The 14933-nt window shown below is 40.6% G+C and overlaps 1 protein-coding gene across 1 annotated transcript in view; it reads left to right on the top strand.

Moving 5' to 3' along the window:
* Fbn2 (fibrillin 2) overlaps positions 1-14933 on the top strand; it is a 216978-nt gene that overhangs the window by 44817 nt on the left and 157228 nt on the right. Inside the window, exon 6 of the mRNA XM_052742225.1 lies at positions 9959-10156. Within this exon, the coding sequence (XP_052598185.1) occupies positions 9959-10156 (198 nt within the window). The remainder of the gene's footprint in view (positions 1-9958; positions 10157-14933) is intronic.

The raw sequence follows: 14933 nt of genomic DNA, 5'->3' as shown, positions 1-14933 counted from the left end.
TGATGTTTGACTACAGAATCCTTTTTTGAGAAAGTATTTCTAATGTTTTGTGTAACTGATATGCCACTGACCACATGCTGAGAAATGCTGAATTACACTCTACCCTGAATCTCAGCCAGGTGTATTTGGTCATGAAAATCAAGAATCAGGTCAGAGACATGCTTGACACCTTAGAGTCATTGCTTGTAGGAGTCTAGGTACCGTTTTCTGTTGGAGACAGCGGAGGCTGAGCCAGGAGGTCCAGGCTCTCATGTTAAATCTTCCTGACAAGACTAGTTACTCAAACTTTGCAGACTTCAGTTCCCCATCTGTTGATCTGTGATTAAAAACCTCTTTGTTTCTAGGGTGTTCCATATCTAAAAGTTAATAGAAAATGATGAGAATTTAAGTCATCTGTTACAGTGCTTAAACATGCTTGTGTATGTTCCATCTAGGAGGGGCTGAACGTTTGGGGTTATCCATATTAAAAACTGGGTTTAAACTGAGGCTTTACTGAGCAGTTCAGTGTTATCTTCTGGCGATAGCGTGTCTGGCTTCTTGGGCACTGGGTTGGCCATTTCTGTGGTCCACTCAGCAGCATCACCACAACTTCTTTCAGCACTGAACTAGCACTTCCTTAACTCCGCCCATGCAGAGAAGATAAGCAGAGCTGCCGCTGATAAGGACATGAGTGGCCTGTGCTGTAACGCCGCCGCCGGAGAGGACTCGCTGAAAGAGAATGTCCGTAGCTGAGAAGGATGTGATACTAACAGCAGTCATGAAAGAACTCTATCGGGGCAGTGGCTGAGAAGTCTTAGACATGGTGGCTCCTGGGGACACAAATCAAAGGACCCCGTGAAGTATTTAGTAAACCAAGCTAATTTGCTGACAGAAAAAAAGACCTTACAGTCTTAAAATATGGGATGGAATAGATGGGCACAAAAATGCATTTAACTCAAAGCAAAGGCTCTTGATCAAGTGCAGGATAAACTCTGCCATGATAGTCAAAGATGCTGAGAAATGGAAGAGAGAGTGAGAGAGTTGAGAATATGGATTTGGGGGTGGGGACAGGGCTCAGCCAATATAAAGTACTCACTGTGCACAAGCATGGGGACCTAAGTTGGATTGGCAACACCCGTAGGAAAAAGCCTGACACAGAGGCAGGTGGCTATACTGCCAGAGCTGAGGAGGCAGAGGCAGGAGGATCCCTGGATAGCCAGTCTACTAGAATCAGAGTCCCTGGTTCGACGGGAGACTATCTCAAAAGGTGATGTGGAGAGTGACTGAGAAAAACACCCAACACTGACTTCTGGTCTCCACAAGCATGCACAGATATGAACATGTACACATAAAATCTTGAAAATGAGAGCAGGGATTTTATGTGAGATACAATTGCTCATTCAAAATCTGCTTCACTTTAGCACCAACTGTGGCGCTTTGGGCAGTTTTGCTTAACCTGTGTAAATCTACTGTGACCATCAGTAAAAGAGCTATTTGTGCCACCAAACAGGAGTGTTCACAGTGGTGCACCCATGCTCTGTACATACTTCATGGTTGGCACATGTGTGTTCTTTGTCCTCTGTTCACATGTCCCTGGTTTCTCCTACCCACACGACAATAAAAAAGCATTATCACAGAGCTGCTAGAGTCCAAAGCTCTTCATTAGATAGCTTTTTGATGATGATCGACAGGTAAGGTCTGAATGTTGCTGCGTTTCATTGCATTTTTAACCTGAATCCATGTGTCTTCAGACACACCACCCCATATAGAGCCATTGCACCAAGCGCTGTTTTCATTTCCATTTCTCTGTGGTCTAGGGAGATAACCACAGGAGCATATGTAGATAGAACATTCTGGGAGGATGTAAATACTTGTGCGTTCCAGTTTGGTAGCCACTAACCACCGTGCGGCCTCTGAGCCCTTGACATGTGGCAAGTGTGACTGAAGAGCTGAATGTTTGTTTTATGTCACTCGTATATTAAGCTGAAATTGAGGAAGCCACATGTGGCTACTGGCTGCCACTTTCAGCCACAGAGCTGTGCATGCTGGCAAACCACGGTGCTGTGTGATTTTAGAGCTGTTGCCCTTTGTCCCTCTAAAATGATCAATTTCATGTCACAAATCTCTAGTTGGAAAAACAATCATCCCTTTTAAAAACAGCACAGAAAGCTCCTTTCTTGGGTGACCCTCAGATCCTTTACCCAAAACTCTACACAAGGGCAGTGACAGCTCTCAGCTTCACAGACTGTTACGGACATGACATTTAGTAGAGAGCTTCGGAAGCTATTGGTGTCATTCTAATAATTGTGTGATTGTAAGCAAAGATTTATCATAAATTAACAAATTTATCATAATAAATGAATAAATAAATTTATTATGTTTTCTTTTTACATAACACAGAATTATATCTCTACCTATGAAAGCAAGAGTTTTTACTTGTTTTTCTTAGTTGCTTTGTCTATTTTTGTAAAGTTCTTGTGTTTCCAGAAGGTTTTGTTGCTTCTTTGTATTTCATTGTATCTTTTAGTATATGAACCTTGTCTCAATTTAATTTTAATTTTTAGCCTCATATAGTGATCCTAAGCCAGCCAATGCTGTGTGTGTGTGTGTGTGTGTGTGTGTGTGTGTGTGTATGCATGTGTGACTTAAAGTGTGTGTGGACATGGAACCAGAAACACTTCATCTTTTAAAAAGTTATATTTTGTTTCAATTAAAATATAATTATATCCCTTCCTCCCTCCCCTTTCCTCCTTTCCACCCCTCCAATGTCTTCTACCCAACTCCCTCTCAAATTCACGGGTTTTTTTCTTTGATTACCATTGTAACACTCATATATACATAAATGTATAAATACACCCTGCTAAGTCCATTTTTGTTGCTTGTGCGTATGATATCAGGGCTGAGCATTTTTTACTGGGTAGTCATTTAGGGGGCTTATTCTTGGGAGACACTAATTGTCCTGCATTGTTGCCTATAGTTCTTCTTTGTCTAGAGGTGAGATTTCCCACTTACACATTAGCATGTCTATTGATTTGTTCAGGTCTCGTGTAGGTAGCCATGTTGTTGCAATATCACGAGTGTGTAGCTTCATTATCATTTCCTACAGCAGTCTTCTTGGTCCTCTGGCTCTTATGCCCCCACCCCACACACACTACCTTCTGCATACTCCCTAGTCTTTAGGTGCCAGAGCTGTGTTATAAATGTATCTGTTGGGGCTGGGATCCCCATGATCCAATCCATTGACTTTTGCATTATGACCAGTAGTGATTTTCTGCTATAAAGAGAATCTTCTTTGGTGAAGGTTGAGAACTACAGTTATCTGTGGGTCTAATAAGTATTGAGAATGCATCTAGGAATTGTGCTGGTTTAGGAAAGTGGCTATAGTAGATTGTCCACCAAGATCCATCACCTCGCTAGCACTGGGGAGTGGCCTAACTTTCTAGCACCAGGCATGACTTCCTTCACCACGCTGAAGGGGCCTTCAGTCCAGTTAGATAGTTATTGGCTACCACCAAGATGTGAGTGCCACTATTGCTGTGTTGGTAATTCTTGTGGTTCATAGATGTCACAGCAGGATAGGACTGTGATTGCCCCCCTCCTTTGGCATCTTGCATAGTATTTTCTGGTCCAGTGAAAGCTAGTTCTCAGGGAGGAGGCTGTCAGATCAGAAGTACTGTGTCTGAAGTGTATGGTGTCTTCAGCCTCTGAGAGGTGATCAGGGACAGCAGCCATAGCTTATATTGTTTTGAGAATCACGTGGACCATCTTAACCAACAACTTAAAGAAAGCTTCTCATACTTGGTACTGTTTTTTTATTTTTTATTTTTTATTTTAGATAGTCTGTAGCTTAAGTTTTCCTGCCTGGCCCACAGTCAGGACAAATCTCTCTCACCTGCCAGTCCCACAGCCACTCAGACCCAACCAAGTAAACACAGAGACTTATATTGCTTACAAACTGTATGGCCATGGCAGGCTTCTTGCTAACTGTTCTTACAGCTTAAATTAATCCTTTTCCATAAATCTATACCTTGCCACATGGCTCATGGCTTACCGGCATCTTCACATGCGGCTTGTCATGGTGGTGGCTGGCAGTGTCTCTCTGACTCAGCCTTCCACTTCCCAGCTTTATTCTCCTCCCTATCCCGCCTACACTTCCTGCCTAGCCAATGGCCAATCAGTGTTTTATTTATTGACTAATTAGCAACACATTTGCCATACAGAACATCCCACAGCAATAGTCTATGGCTTTAGTAGGGAGTATTGTCATCCTAGGTTGCATAATTCCATTTAAGGGGTGTGTGTGTGTGTGTATGTGTGTGTGTGTGTGTGTGTGTGTGTGTGTGTGAGAGAGAGAGAGAGAGAGAGAGAGAGAGAGAGAGAGAGAGAGAGACAGAGAGAGAGAGAGAGAGAGAGAGTATACACATATATCTATTATGTGTAATTTTAGGGACATATAAAACAATATGATTCCTTGATGCTATATCAAACATCCTTAGTGTGTTTCTTCTTCTTCGTCTTCCCTTCCCCCTACCTGTTTTTTTTCCCATTTTTCCCCTTTACACCACCTATCTGCTTTATTTTTGAAGACCTGGTCTCTCTCACTGAACCTGGTGCTCACTGATTGGCTATACTGGCAGGCTAGCAACTCTAGGTTCCTATTGTTTGTGTCCCTACATTCACCAGGGTTACAGATCTACGGATGCATACAACCACACCAGTTTTTTATGTGAGTGCTGCAGACCAGAACTCGGGTACTTGGACTTGTCCATCAGGCACTTTACCACCTGAGCCATCTCCCCAGCCCATCATCTAACATTTATTTCCCGGGACTTTTTATTGATTAATTTTGCTATTTGATAATTTCATAAATGTATTTCTGATTATTCTCCCCTTTCCAGCCTTTCTTATCTCCCTCCTATCTCTCTCAAAATGAACTCCTCCCCTACAAGTCCCAGACTCATGACTTTTGGTTTGGTTTTGTGACCCCATTTAGTTTAATCAGAGCTGTCTGTGTGGCAGTTGGGTTGGAACTACCTGGGCTTGATGGGGGATGGGCATTAGTGAGTACATGACTGAGGGAGTTACATGCACCGTCCCTCAATCTGTAGGTAAAACTATAGTTCAGCAGTAAGGGTTAGTGCCTTCTGAGTCCCTCCTCCATCCATGCCTTAATGTCGGTGGTACCATCTTGTATGGACCCAGTGCAGGCATCCCTAGTTCTGTCTTTGCTAGAAGATGTTGTTTCACCGATTTTTGTTTTCTTTGTTTTCTAACTTGCATTCTTTCTGCCGTGTCCCCTGTTGAGCAATGTTCTCTGAGCCTTAGTGAGGATGGAATAGATTGCTTTGTTAGGGTAGAGCATTTATCCATCACTTATACAGAAGAACTTGTGCAACCATGAATCTCTGTTCATCACTGTTCAGTGGTTTGAATAAACCTGAGAATGGCATTTATCTGGGGGTAAGCATACATGCTTACAGGGCAGCCTGATGCTATATCAATCTAGATAAACATAAATATTCAGTTTCCCCTTAGGGCTTATGATCTCCCTCACCATGGGGTTTTGTCAACGTTTCTATTACAAGGTCTGTCTTTCTTTCTGTAGAGTGGGTCTCAAATCCAATTGGAAAGCAAATGATTACCCCCATAACCATAGTGCCCTTTAGGGCATACCTCACTTATTTAGTTGATTGGTCATAGTAGTCACAGAAAAGTGAGACCATTGGTACCTCTTCTCCCTCAGTAGGTCTACATAGCCTCTTCTGGTACAATGAAAGCTAGCTGGGAGGGAGGAAGCTTCCAGCTCCATCCTGGTCGTTCTCTGCATATCACACATCCAAGATGTATAGTGTCTTCAGTACTAGGTCTCCTCATCTACCTCTGATGGGCAACCAAAAGGAATATCAAGAATGTGTATTTTTTTGGAGTCCCTGGGACTTCCTTGATCAACAGCTCAGAAGTAACCCCACTTGTGGCACTGGAGTTTAATAAGCCACAGCTTCTGTGAACAGCTTTTTCTGGTGGTACAAGGTAGCTCCCATCAAACTCCTTTTTAAAAATATATAAATTTTATTTTTAAATATGGTTACAAGATACTAGGTAATCATATGACTCTTTCATACCCATTTCATCTTGGTTAATCTTCTTCCTCATCTCCTCTGTCATGATACATGCTTACATTTCTACATCTTAGCCATCCTCCATCATGTTCTAGAGTGCTTTGCCTTACTTATCTAAGGATAATTCTCATACAGAGTCGGGCTTCACACTTAATTTAGCCTATGATGTCATTTATTTATATGAGTTGTCCTGAAAATGCAAATTGGTAGTGACGGGGCTTGGAGAGCAGTTGTCTAGGATTGGGCTGGTAATAGACAGAAAGAATGTTGCAGAAGTAACAGAAATGTTCCAGAACTGGATTGTGATAATAGTTGTGCATTTCAATAAATGTACCGCAAATCATCTAATTGTGTATTTCAGACAGATATGACATGTAATATATACCTTAATTAAGTTGTCTGTGGAGGAAAGAAATTCAGGGAGTTGCCAATTTTTTTATGAGCTTGCTAATTGTCCTAATGTTCAAAAGCATGAAATAAAGAGCCAGGGAGATGGTTCAGCCATTAAAGATGTTTGCTTCTCCAAGCTGAAAGACTGCTGGCCTGAGTTTGATCTCTGGAACACAGATAAAGTAGGGAGGAGACAGTTGACTCCTCAAAGTTTTCTTCTCACCTTCACAGGTGAGCTGTGGCACACACGCCTCTCCCCTCACACATGATGCAATTGCACAAACGCAATAAGATAAAATAAGGTAATACATTTAAAAAATAAATAAATTAAATGGCCTAAAACAAGTTCTCAAACAGTAGTATTTCACTGAGATATTAGAAAATAAAAATAACAGTATTTATATTCCACAGACTAATTTAAAAAAAAAATTATTGGTCATACCTCAAGGAAGAAGTTTCCAGTTTCCCATCCATTGGCTCCAACACAGCCAAGTTGATGAAACATCCTATACTTTGCTCCCACCCTGACTCTTAATGTTTACTGAGGTGTACAGTGATATTTTGCTGCGGTGAAACTTTCATAAAGAGAATACATGATCGACAAGCAAGGCATTTTTCAGATTCTTGCTCATAGCCAAGGTACAAGTAGAATTTAGGGACAGCATACTTTAATCTGACCAAGAATTTAAATTCCTTCCCCGTATGCAGTGTCCTTCTTGCTTTGGCTATTGACAGTTGCTACATGTAGAGCTAAGAATGCAAATTTAAACTTTAAAGCTATTTAAGTGAGAGAGAAAAATGTCATCATAGTAAGTAAGCTGTTGTATAATTGATGCAGAAGAAAGTGTAAAGAATAGGAGAGAGATAGATGAAACCTGTTGTTAGATGGGAGCCTAAGGTTGCCTGCATCAGTACATTCCACCAGAAAGGTCATTTGCAAAGACACACAGCTGCTGTGTCCACTGAGAATATGCTCAGAGGCCAGCATTTTAAGAAGGTGCTGTGGTGAGATAAAGGGATGAGTTTTCTGTCCAGTTGGTTTGCTTGAGGAAGATGGGTTAGAGGAAGGCCCACAGGCGTTTTCCCTGGGGATCTGAAAATCTTAAAGTATTTGAAGATAAGTATTTATGCATGTATCTCAAGAACTCATAATTTTAATGTCTTTTGGTAAGAAATGGAGTTTTCCAACATGTTCAGAACTTGATATAATTGAAAACTTGCAAACCCAATATTTAAAATGGCACAATGTGGGTTTTATGAAGATTTTTTAAAAGTTATGACCTGGAAAATGCTTATTCATAAGATTGGTATAGCTTTCCATATACATAAAAGATTTTTCTTCAAGATTTAGCTGCAACCAGTACATCGGCTCTTCTTAAAAGGGAATTAAAATAAGCTACTTTTGTGGAAGTTAAGCTGAGAACTTTAAGAACTTGTGCCAAAATACCCGCTCTAGATTTTGTTGAATTTACTTATCTTTATATTAGTTCTCAAAGTACACTGAACTTTTAAAATACCCATTTCTTTTGTTCAAGGAAGCCTCCTTTTTCATTAAACACCGCTTTATGTGGTTTTAAGTTTTGTTTGACCATGTACAGCCTTTATATGCTATAATACATCCTACATGTCATTCCTAATGTCAGATTGTTATCCAAGGTTGACTTTCACAGTAGCAGTTTTTCATAAAAATCATACCACGAATCTTTTCAACAAAAGCCCAAGAGTCAGCTTTTTCCCAAGAAGTGGCCAGTGATGAGCTGCGGTCTTTCTGGAAAGAAATGTTTTTGTATGTGTTCTTACTTTCAGGGCTAATGAGAGCCATCATACTAGTCGGTCATTAGGAAACTGACTTCTCTTCCATTTCTTTTTTTTTTAAATTAGCATAACATTTTTATTTATTTATTAAGGATTTTTTTTATTCATTTTACATACCACTCACAGATACCCCTCTCCTCCTGCCTCTCCTGCCTTCCCCACCCCCAACACACTCCCCAGTCCCTCCTCCAACAAGGCAAGGTCTCCCATGGGGAGTCAGCAGAGCTTGGTACATTCAGTAGAGGCAGGTCCAAACCCCTCCACCTGCATCAAGGCTGTGCAAGGTGTCCCACCATAGGACACCTTTTTAGGTGTCCCTCCAAAAAACCAGCTCATGTACTAGGGATGGATCCTGATCCTACTGCCAGGGGGCCTCTTAAGCAGATCAAGCTTCAACACCAGTAACACTCAATGGCTGTCTTATTGGTAGTACCATTCTGTCTACAAGAATCTTTACTGGTTACCCAGAATGTTTATCGAAGTAGATTTACAGCCTGAAGAAAGTAGACTAGAAATACCCAGAACTAGCCTTTGAGTTGCCTACAGCCCGGTCCAGCCCTCAAGCTTTGAGATGGCTGTGGATCTCTTGAACCTTTTGTTAAATAGACTGAGTCTGGGTCAGTGGGCCTAAGGGTGGGATATAAAGTTGACACCAAGATATCTGGACCCTGGACCTTACACTTGGAGATGTAAGAGTCCTGACCTCATAGGAAGGTCCTAGGAGTGCTTGTGTGTCACGCAGCTGCCATGCATTTACTCAGACTTTGGTCATCATCTATATCAGTGTAAGATGACAGTCATCTGATAGAGAGCAAAGAGAATCCAACATTACCTTGCCTGTAAAGAATTCATGACCGCAGGGCTCTCTTCGCATTTCTAAGCTAAGCTACAAACTGATGCAGAGATAGATGTCAGCGTATTAGACCTAACTATTCATGCATTGTTTAGACTGCCCAAATATATTTTTGATAAGCAAAACACATCTTCATCTGGTCACTTTGGCTTTCTAAACTCTTGACCGCTTAGTCTGAAAAGAAAATGCTCAGAGGATAAGAAGGAGTAATCATTAATGACAATGCCTTCAGGGTCCATGTGAGGCTTTTGAATGCATACTAATGGTTGGGATTAAAGTGGGAGGGTCCTAAGAAGACAACAAACTCTTCATCCTATCATGCCATGTGAGACAAACTCTTCATCCTATCATGCCATGTGAGACAAACTCTTCATCCTGTCATGCCATGTGAGACAAACTCTTCATCCTGTCATGCCATGTGACGTATTGGGTTTTGCACAGCTAGAACTTCCAGTTTTGTTTTGTTTTACTCAAGAAAAGCCTGAAATATAAGTTTCTTGTGAAATTTCCCATTTTTACAATGTTGACTACCAATTTAAATTCTTTAAAGTCATCCAAGCCAAGAAAGCACATCTGGGTGCCATGAGCCATCAGATTCGCAATGACCAGTGCAGAACCCGCTACGGTCTCTTAACACACATCTCATGATTGGAAAATTATAAATTTTCACAATGAAACTCGCAGCTCTTCTGTCTTTAGATGCTTTGCTCAGAAGGAAGTTTCTGGTTTCTGTCTTTGGTAGCGGGGTCTTTTAGACTAGTGCATGATCATTAAAGCGGTCTTTTCTTCTGTCTCATTCTAGATTACAGGACAGGCCCATGTTTCACACAAGTCAATAATCAGATGTGCCAGGGGCAGCTGACGGGCATTGTCTGCACGAAGACACTGTGCTGTGCCACCATTGGACGAGCCTGGGGTCATCCCTGTGAGATGTGTCCAGCCCAGCCTCAGCCCTGCCGCCGGGGTTTCATTCCCAACATCCGAACGGGAGCCTGTCAAGGTGAGTCAGCCGTGTTTACCACCACAAGTATCACCTCTTTGATAGAAGTCAGGAAACCTGAAACTGTGTGTGGGAACCTTGAAAACAGTACCCATTGCTATGGTGGACCCTGCTCAGAAGTCTGACTAGAGATAGTTTATATTTATAATTTATATTTTAGTCACCCAATGGAAAATTTCCGTTCTCAACATTAATGGAGAAGAAGATGAAAAATAAAATAACTTTTTTGTTTGTTTGTCTGTTTTCGAGACAGGGTTTCTCTGTGTAGTTTTGGTGCCTGTCCTGGGTCTTGCTCTGTAGACCAGGCTGGCCTCAAACTCACAGAGATCCGCCTGCCTCTGCCTCCCAAGTGCTGGGATTAAAGGTGTGAGCCATTGCTGCCCAGCATAAAATAACTTTTAAAAACTACTTCTTAAAATATGCAATACAGTGAGAGAGTTAGCTGCTCTGTGTCTTTATTCTGATGGCACAGTCTTTTGTACCTACTTGCTCTACACACACAGTTCTCCTGGAGGAAGTGATTTCTTCTCTCCTGATCATTCATGATGTCTTTCTCTCCAGGTAATATCCAGGGACTCCCACACCTCACAAGTGGCACTGGTACATGTGTCAAGGGCAGATCTGAGGCCCAAGGCTCCTACAGCCACCGAGTCCAACCCAAGTACCTAGAATGGTCCTGTACTTACTAGTTAGTTCCACTCATTTTTAGCCAACAGAGCCCTTCCCATTGTTAGCTACTTCTCTGATGTCATAGGAACTAAATCCATTTTTAGAACTTAGAAATACTCTCTCTAGTAAGTCGTTGAACGGGTATAGAGACGGCTTTTGCATTATTGATAGAAATGGTGTTGCTTCTATTTGAGACACAGGAGTTAGACATACTTATTATAAGTAAATCATGTGCAAGGTTAGAGCTGAAGGTTTCAGGCTAAAGTCAGTGAGCATGTCAGAAGTGAAGATGCCTTCAGCTCCACTGAGTAAATGTCAGAGTTTCGTAAGCAGACCGGTGTCCTCCTCTGTGTCATAATTACAGCTGAGAAAGCACATGCAACCTTATCTCACTGCACAATAAACTGTGAGCAGTTTGGTAAATTAAGAAACAAACAGTAGCCCCCAAAGATTTTTGCCAGTTTTGTACTGTTGTGATTAAAGGGTATGGGCATAGCATCTCTAAATTGAAAAAATCCAAATTCCGAAAGGCTCTGCAAATCAAGAACATTTTGAACGCTGATACGATGCCGTGAGGGGAAAAGCTCCACTGTGACCTCACATGGGAAGCTGTTGTCAAAATGCGCAGAATTGAGGCCTGTCAAAATGGCTCAACAGTCAAAAGTATTTGCTGCTCTTGCAGAAGAAACTAATTTGGTTCCGTAAATTTACATTGGGAGGCTCATCGTTGCCTGTACCTTGAGCTCCAGGCATCCAATGCACTCTCTAGTGTCCAGAGGTACCTGCACTCATCTGGCAGGCACACAGAAGCACACATATACGAACAAAGAAAGAAAGAAATCTTTTTTAAAATGCACAAAATTGTTAAAATATTGAGTAAAATTATCACAAAGCTCTGTGTTCAAGCATGTGAAGCGTAAATGAACTTTGTGTTTAGAGTTGTGTCCCATCCCCAAGGCATCCCGTGTGTGCTGATACTCCAAACTCTGAAAACAACCATAGCAGTTCAGTTAAGGCAACCCGTGATTCTACTGGTGTTAATTAATCACAGGTTAATCACTGTGTCATAGTGATTTTCAAAACAGAGCTACAGGGACACGGAGGGGATAGCAGTACAACTCCCCAGAGTAGAAAAAGTGAGTATTTCCCAATAATGAAAGCCATGTCAGTTGTGGACTTGAACAGTATTTACTGTTCTCTAGAGACTTCCAAAATTGGTGTACATAGGACACTATAGGCATAGATAACTACTGAAAATAAGATAATCCATTACATAGACATTATATAATAATGCCCCCCCTTTTTTTTATTTCATATCACTTTTCAACTTCTAAGACACTTTGTCCCAGGCTTGATTCCCTCCCTGTAGAATATAATCTGTGTAAAGGCAGAAATCATTTAATTCACTAGTGAGCTGGGGGGGGGTGCATCTAGGACAGTGCCTGGTGTGAGTGTACATACAGCAAATGCAGTAAACACTCTTTGAGCCAAGAAATGGTTACAGGATTTAAATATTTCAAGGAAAGAAATCATTCAGGTTAAAAGGTCATTCAGCCAAGGCACACCAAATTATTAAATTATTAAACCTCGTCATCTGTATGGGCATGTTTTTTTTTTCCCCTTTGGTGTTCTGTCAGAGGCCTCATATTTCAGAGCATGACTGTTTAAGAGATGTGTCGTCCATGTTCAGATTCTGTAGTTAGGAGTAAGCAGTGTCTCAAGGTTTACTCGCTTGGTTTTGCTTATGCAGCAGAGGTAAGTTTTGGACATCATTTGCATCAAAACTCTAATGGATTAGCACAGTAATGGGAGCAAAATGAAACGTAACGCGTGGTTAAGATATCTGGAAAAGTGAGAGGAGACGTTCTGCCTAGTCTCAAGATCACAGTGTGGTCAGGAAGTTCCTGGACATGGGGTAATCCTCAGTTTAGAGGGTTTTCAAGCTATATCTTCCTATGATTTCATTTTCTCTTGTTCCTAGATTGTTTCCGGAATACTTATGCCAAATTAGTTTGAGAGAGGTGGGACATTAAAACGACACACTGATATACATGTCACACTTACGGGTTTTTTTTGTAATTTTGGCCAGTCACTTTATAGGATGGTTGGAATTTTATAAAGTTAAAAACAAATGTCAGCTGCGTAGAAGGCATTAAAAATTGTTTAATGCTGACTCCAAAACACTGATCATACTAACCAAGGCAGGCCATCTCTGAAAGTTGGTTGCCCTGCAGCTGTTACAGTTTTAGTTGGTCCATGGCTTCAGAAAGAATGCGGCATCGTAGTTTTGTACCAAACACAATAACTGTGGAAAATGAGAAGCAACAGAAAATGAAGATGATACTTTAGGACACTTAATCTGTGCAGAAAACAGTGAGATTTTGTTTTGTTTTGCTTTTTAAGTTTTAGCTGTGTCTTTGTTAATATTCTGTAGCTAGATAAGCTGGGTCAGGTGTGTGTTCTTGGGGTGCTTAGCAATCTCTGGCTTCTTTAATGTTGAAAGCAGACTGAGTTCTTGTCCTCTATAAAACCTTAGTGGTGTGTTGTCCCTATCTTTCATCCACACTTAGTGGTGTGCCATCTCCGTTTTACATTGCACTGTGACCAAAGTTAGATCCTGTCACCCTTTCCATTTAAGCTATCGTAAAACAAGTGCATTCAAAATTTTGATAGTTGAATTAAATCCTTCCAGGAATATTTATAAGATTTACATCCTATGTAAACAGCTATTTGCATGCATATAGTATTTTCTTATAGTTTGCGTTTTATCGACACATATGGCACATATTCTAATTAGAAGTGGTATTTTACTTAAGATTAATACATGTAAATGAATGTATCCACTTCAGATCTTTAGTTATATTAATACATAAGTAATACAATTATTAACATCTCATTGATGGTTAAATATTGGGCTTTTAAATATCTCTGCCTGTTCTAAAACTTGAAAAATTGGTAAGGAAATTTGTTTATTTGTTTATTAAATTTTAGTTCTTGGTTGAAAAGGAGATTTGAGAATGACCCTGATTAGTATAAATTAATAAAGATAGTTATAGCCCAAACACATTTATCTCAGTTGTCTATAGTGACCAAAATAATCATGTAATTTGCAAGTCTAATCTTAAATGAACATTCTGTCAACACAAGCAGCTACTTATACAATCCAAGACATTGCTTAAAACTCCATCACAGGAACCTCTAGTAAAGGTAGCAAACTAATCTCCCGTTCCAGCTTGGCAGAAACGCCAAGAGGATACTTAAAAAGAACAGCTCACAATTCTGAAATCAGATTCTGAAACAATGGTTAAAGTCAGAGATGAGAAGCCATTGGATAGGGGGAGCTTTCTAGACATTTGTGTGTGGGGTACATCATCATCCTTCAGTCTGTGTTTGTTTGAACCTACTAAGAACTAGATCCACAGATACTAATGTCCCATTGAAAAGGAGAGTAACATCCTGACTCATTCATGGACCTCAGACCTTCCCAGTAACAGAAGGGGGCAGAAGGGGAAACCTAAAAAAAAAAAAAAAAAAAAAAAAGACAAGAAAGAATGAACATAAGAAAAAAGAAGGTGGAAATGTGCCCCAAAGAATTACATATAAATATATATATATATATGCAGAGTTCACACATCTTCCATCTCAAAGATTAAAAATAATAAAATCTTTCTTATTAAAAAAAAAGGTCTTTAAAGGAGACTTATAAGCATTAAATTAAGGCAACTGAGAAAATATGGAGTTGGTAATAGGAAGGTTTTAAACTGTTTATATTAGTTTCTCTCCCCATTGCTGTCATTACTGACAAGAAGCAACTTGGTGAAGGGTTCATGTTGGCTTGCGGTTGTAGGGGATACAATCAGTCTATCATGGCGGGGAAGGTATAGTGACAGAGTGTTTGGTAGCTGGTCTCATTGCACTTGCAGTCAGGAAAAGGAGCTCAGCAGTAACTCAATCCAGTGAAGCTCCTTTTCCAGAAAGTTCCACAACCCTCCTGAATAGCACCTCCAGCTGAGGACCAAGTGTTCAAACATATGAGCCTATGGGGACATTTCACACTTAACCATAATACTTAGTCTGTTGAAAGACAAATAATACATGTACATACACA

Source organism: Peromyscus californicus, unplaced genomic scaffold (genome assembly GCF_007827085.1).
Source record: "Peromyscus californicus insignis strain IS unplaced genomic scaffold, ASM782708v3 Scaffold_17__1_contigs__length_78620276, whole genome shotgun sequence".
NCBI classification, from domain to species: domain Eukaryota; kingdom Metazoa; phylum Chordata; class Mammalia; order Rodentia; family Cricetidae; genus Peromyscus; species Peromyscus californicus.
Note: the sequence above shows the minus strand (reverse complement) of the source record. Positions and strands in the feature narration are given on the sequence as shown.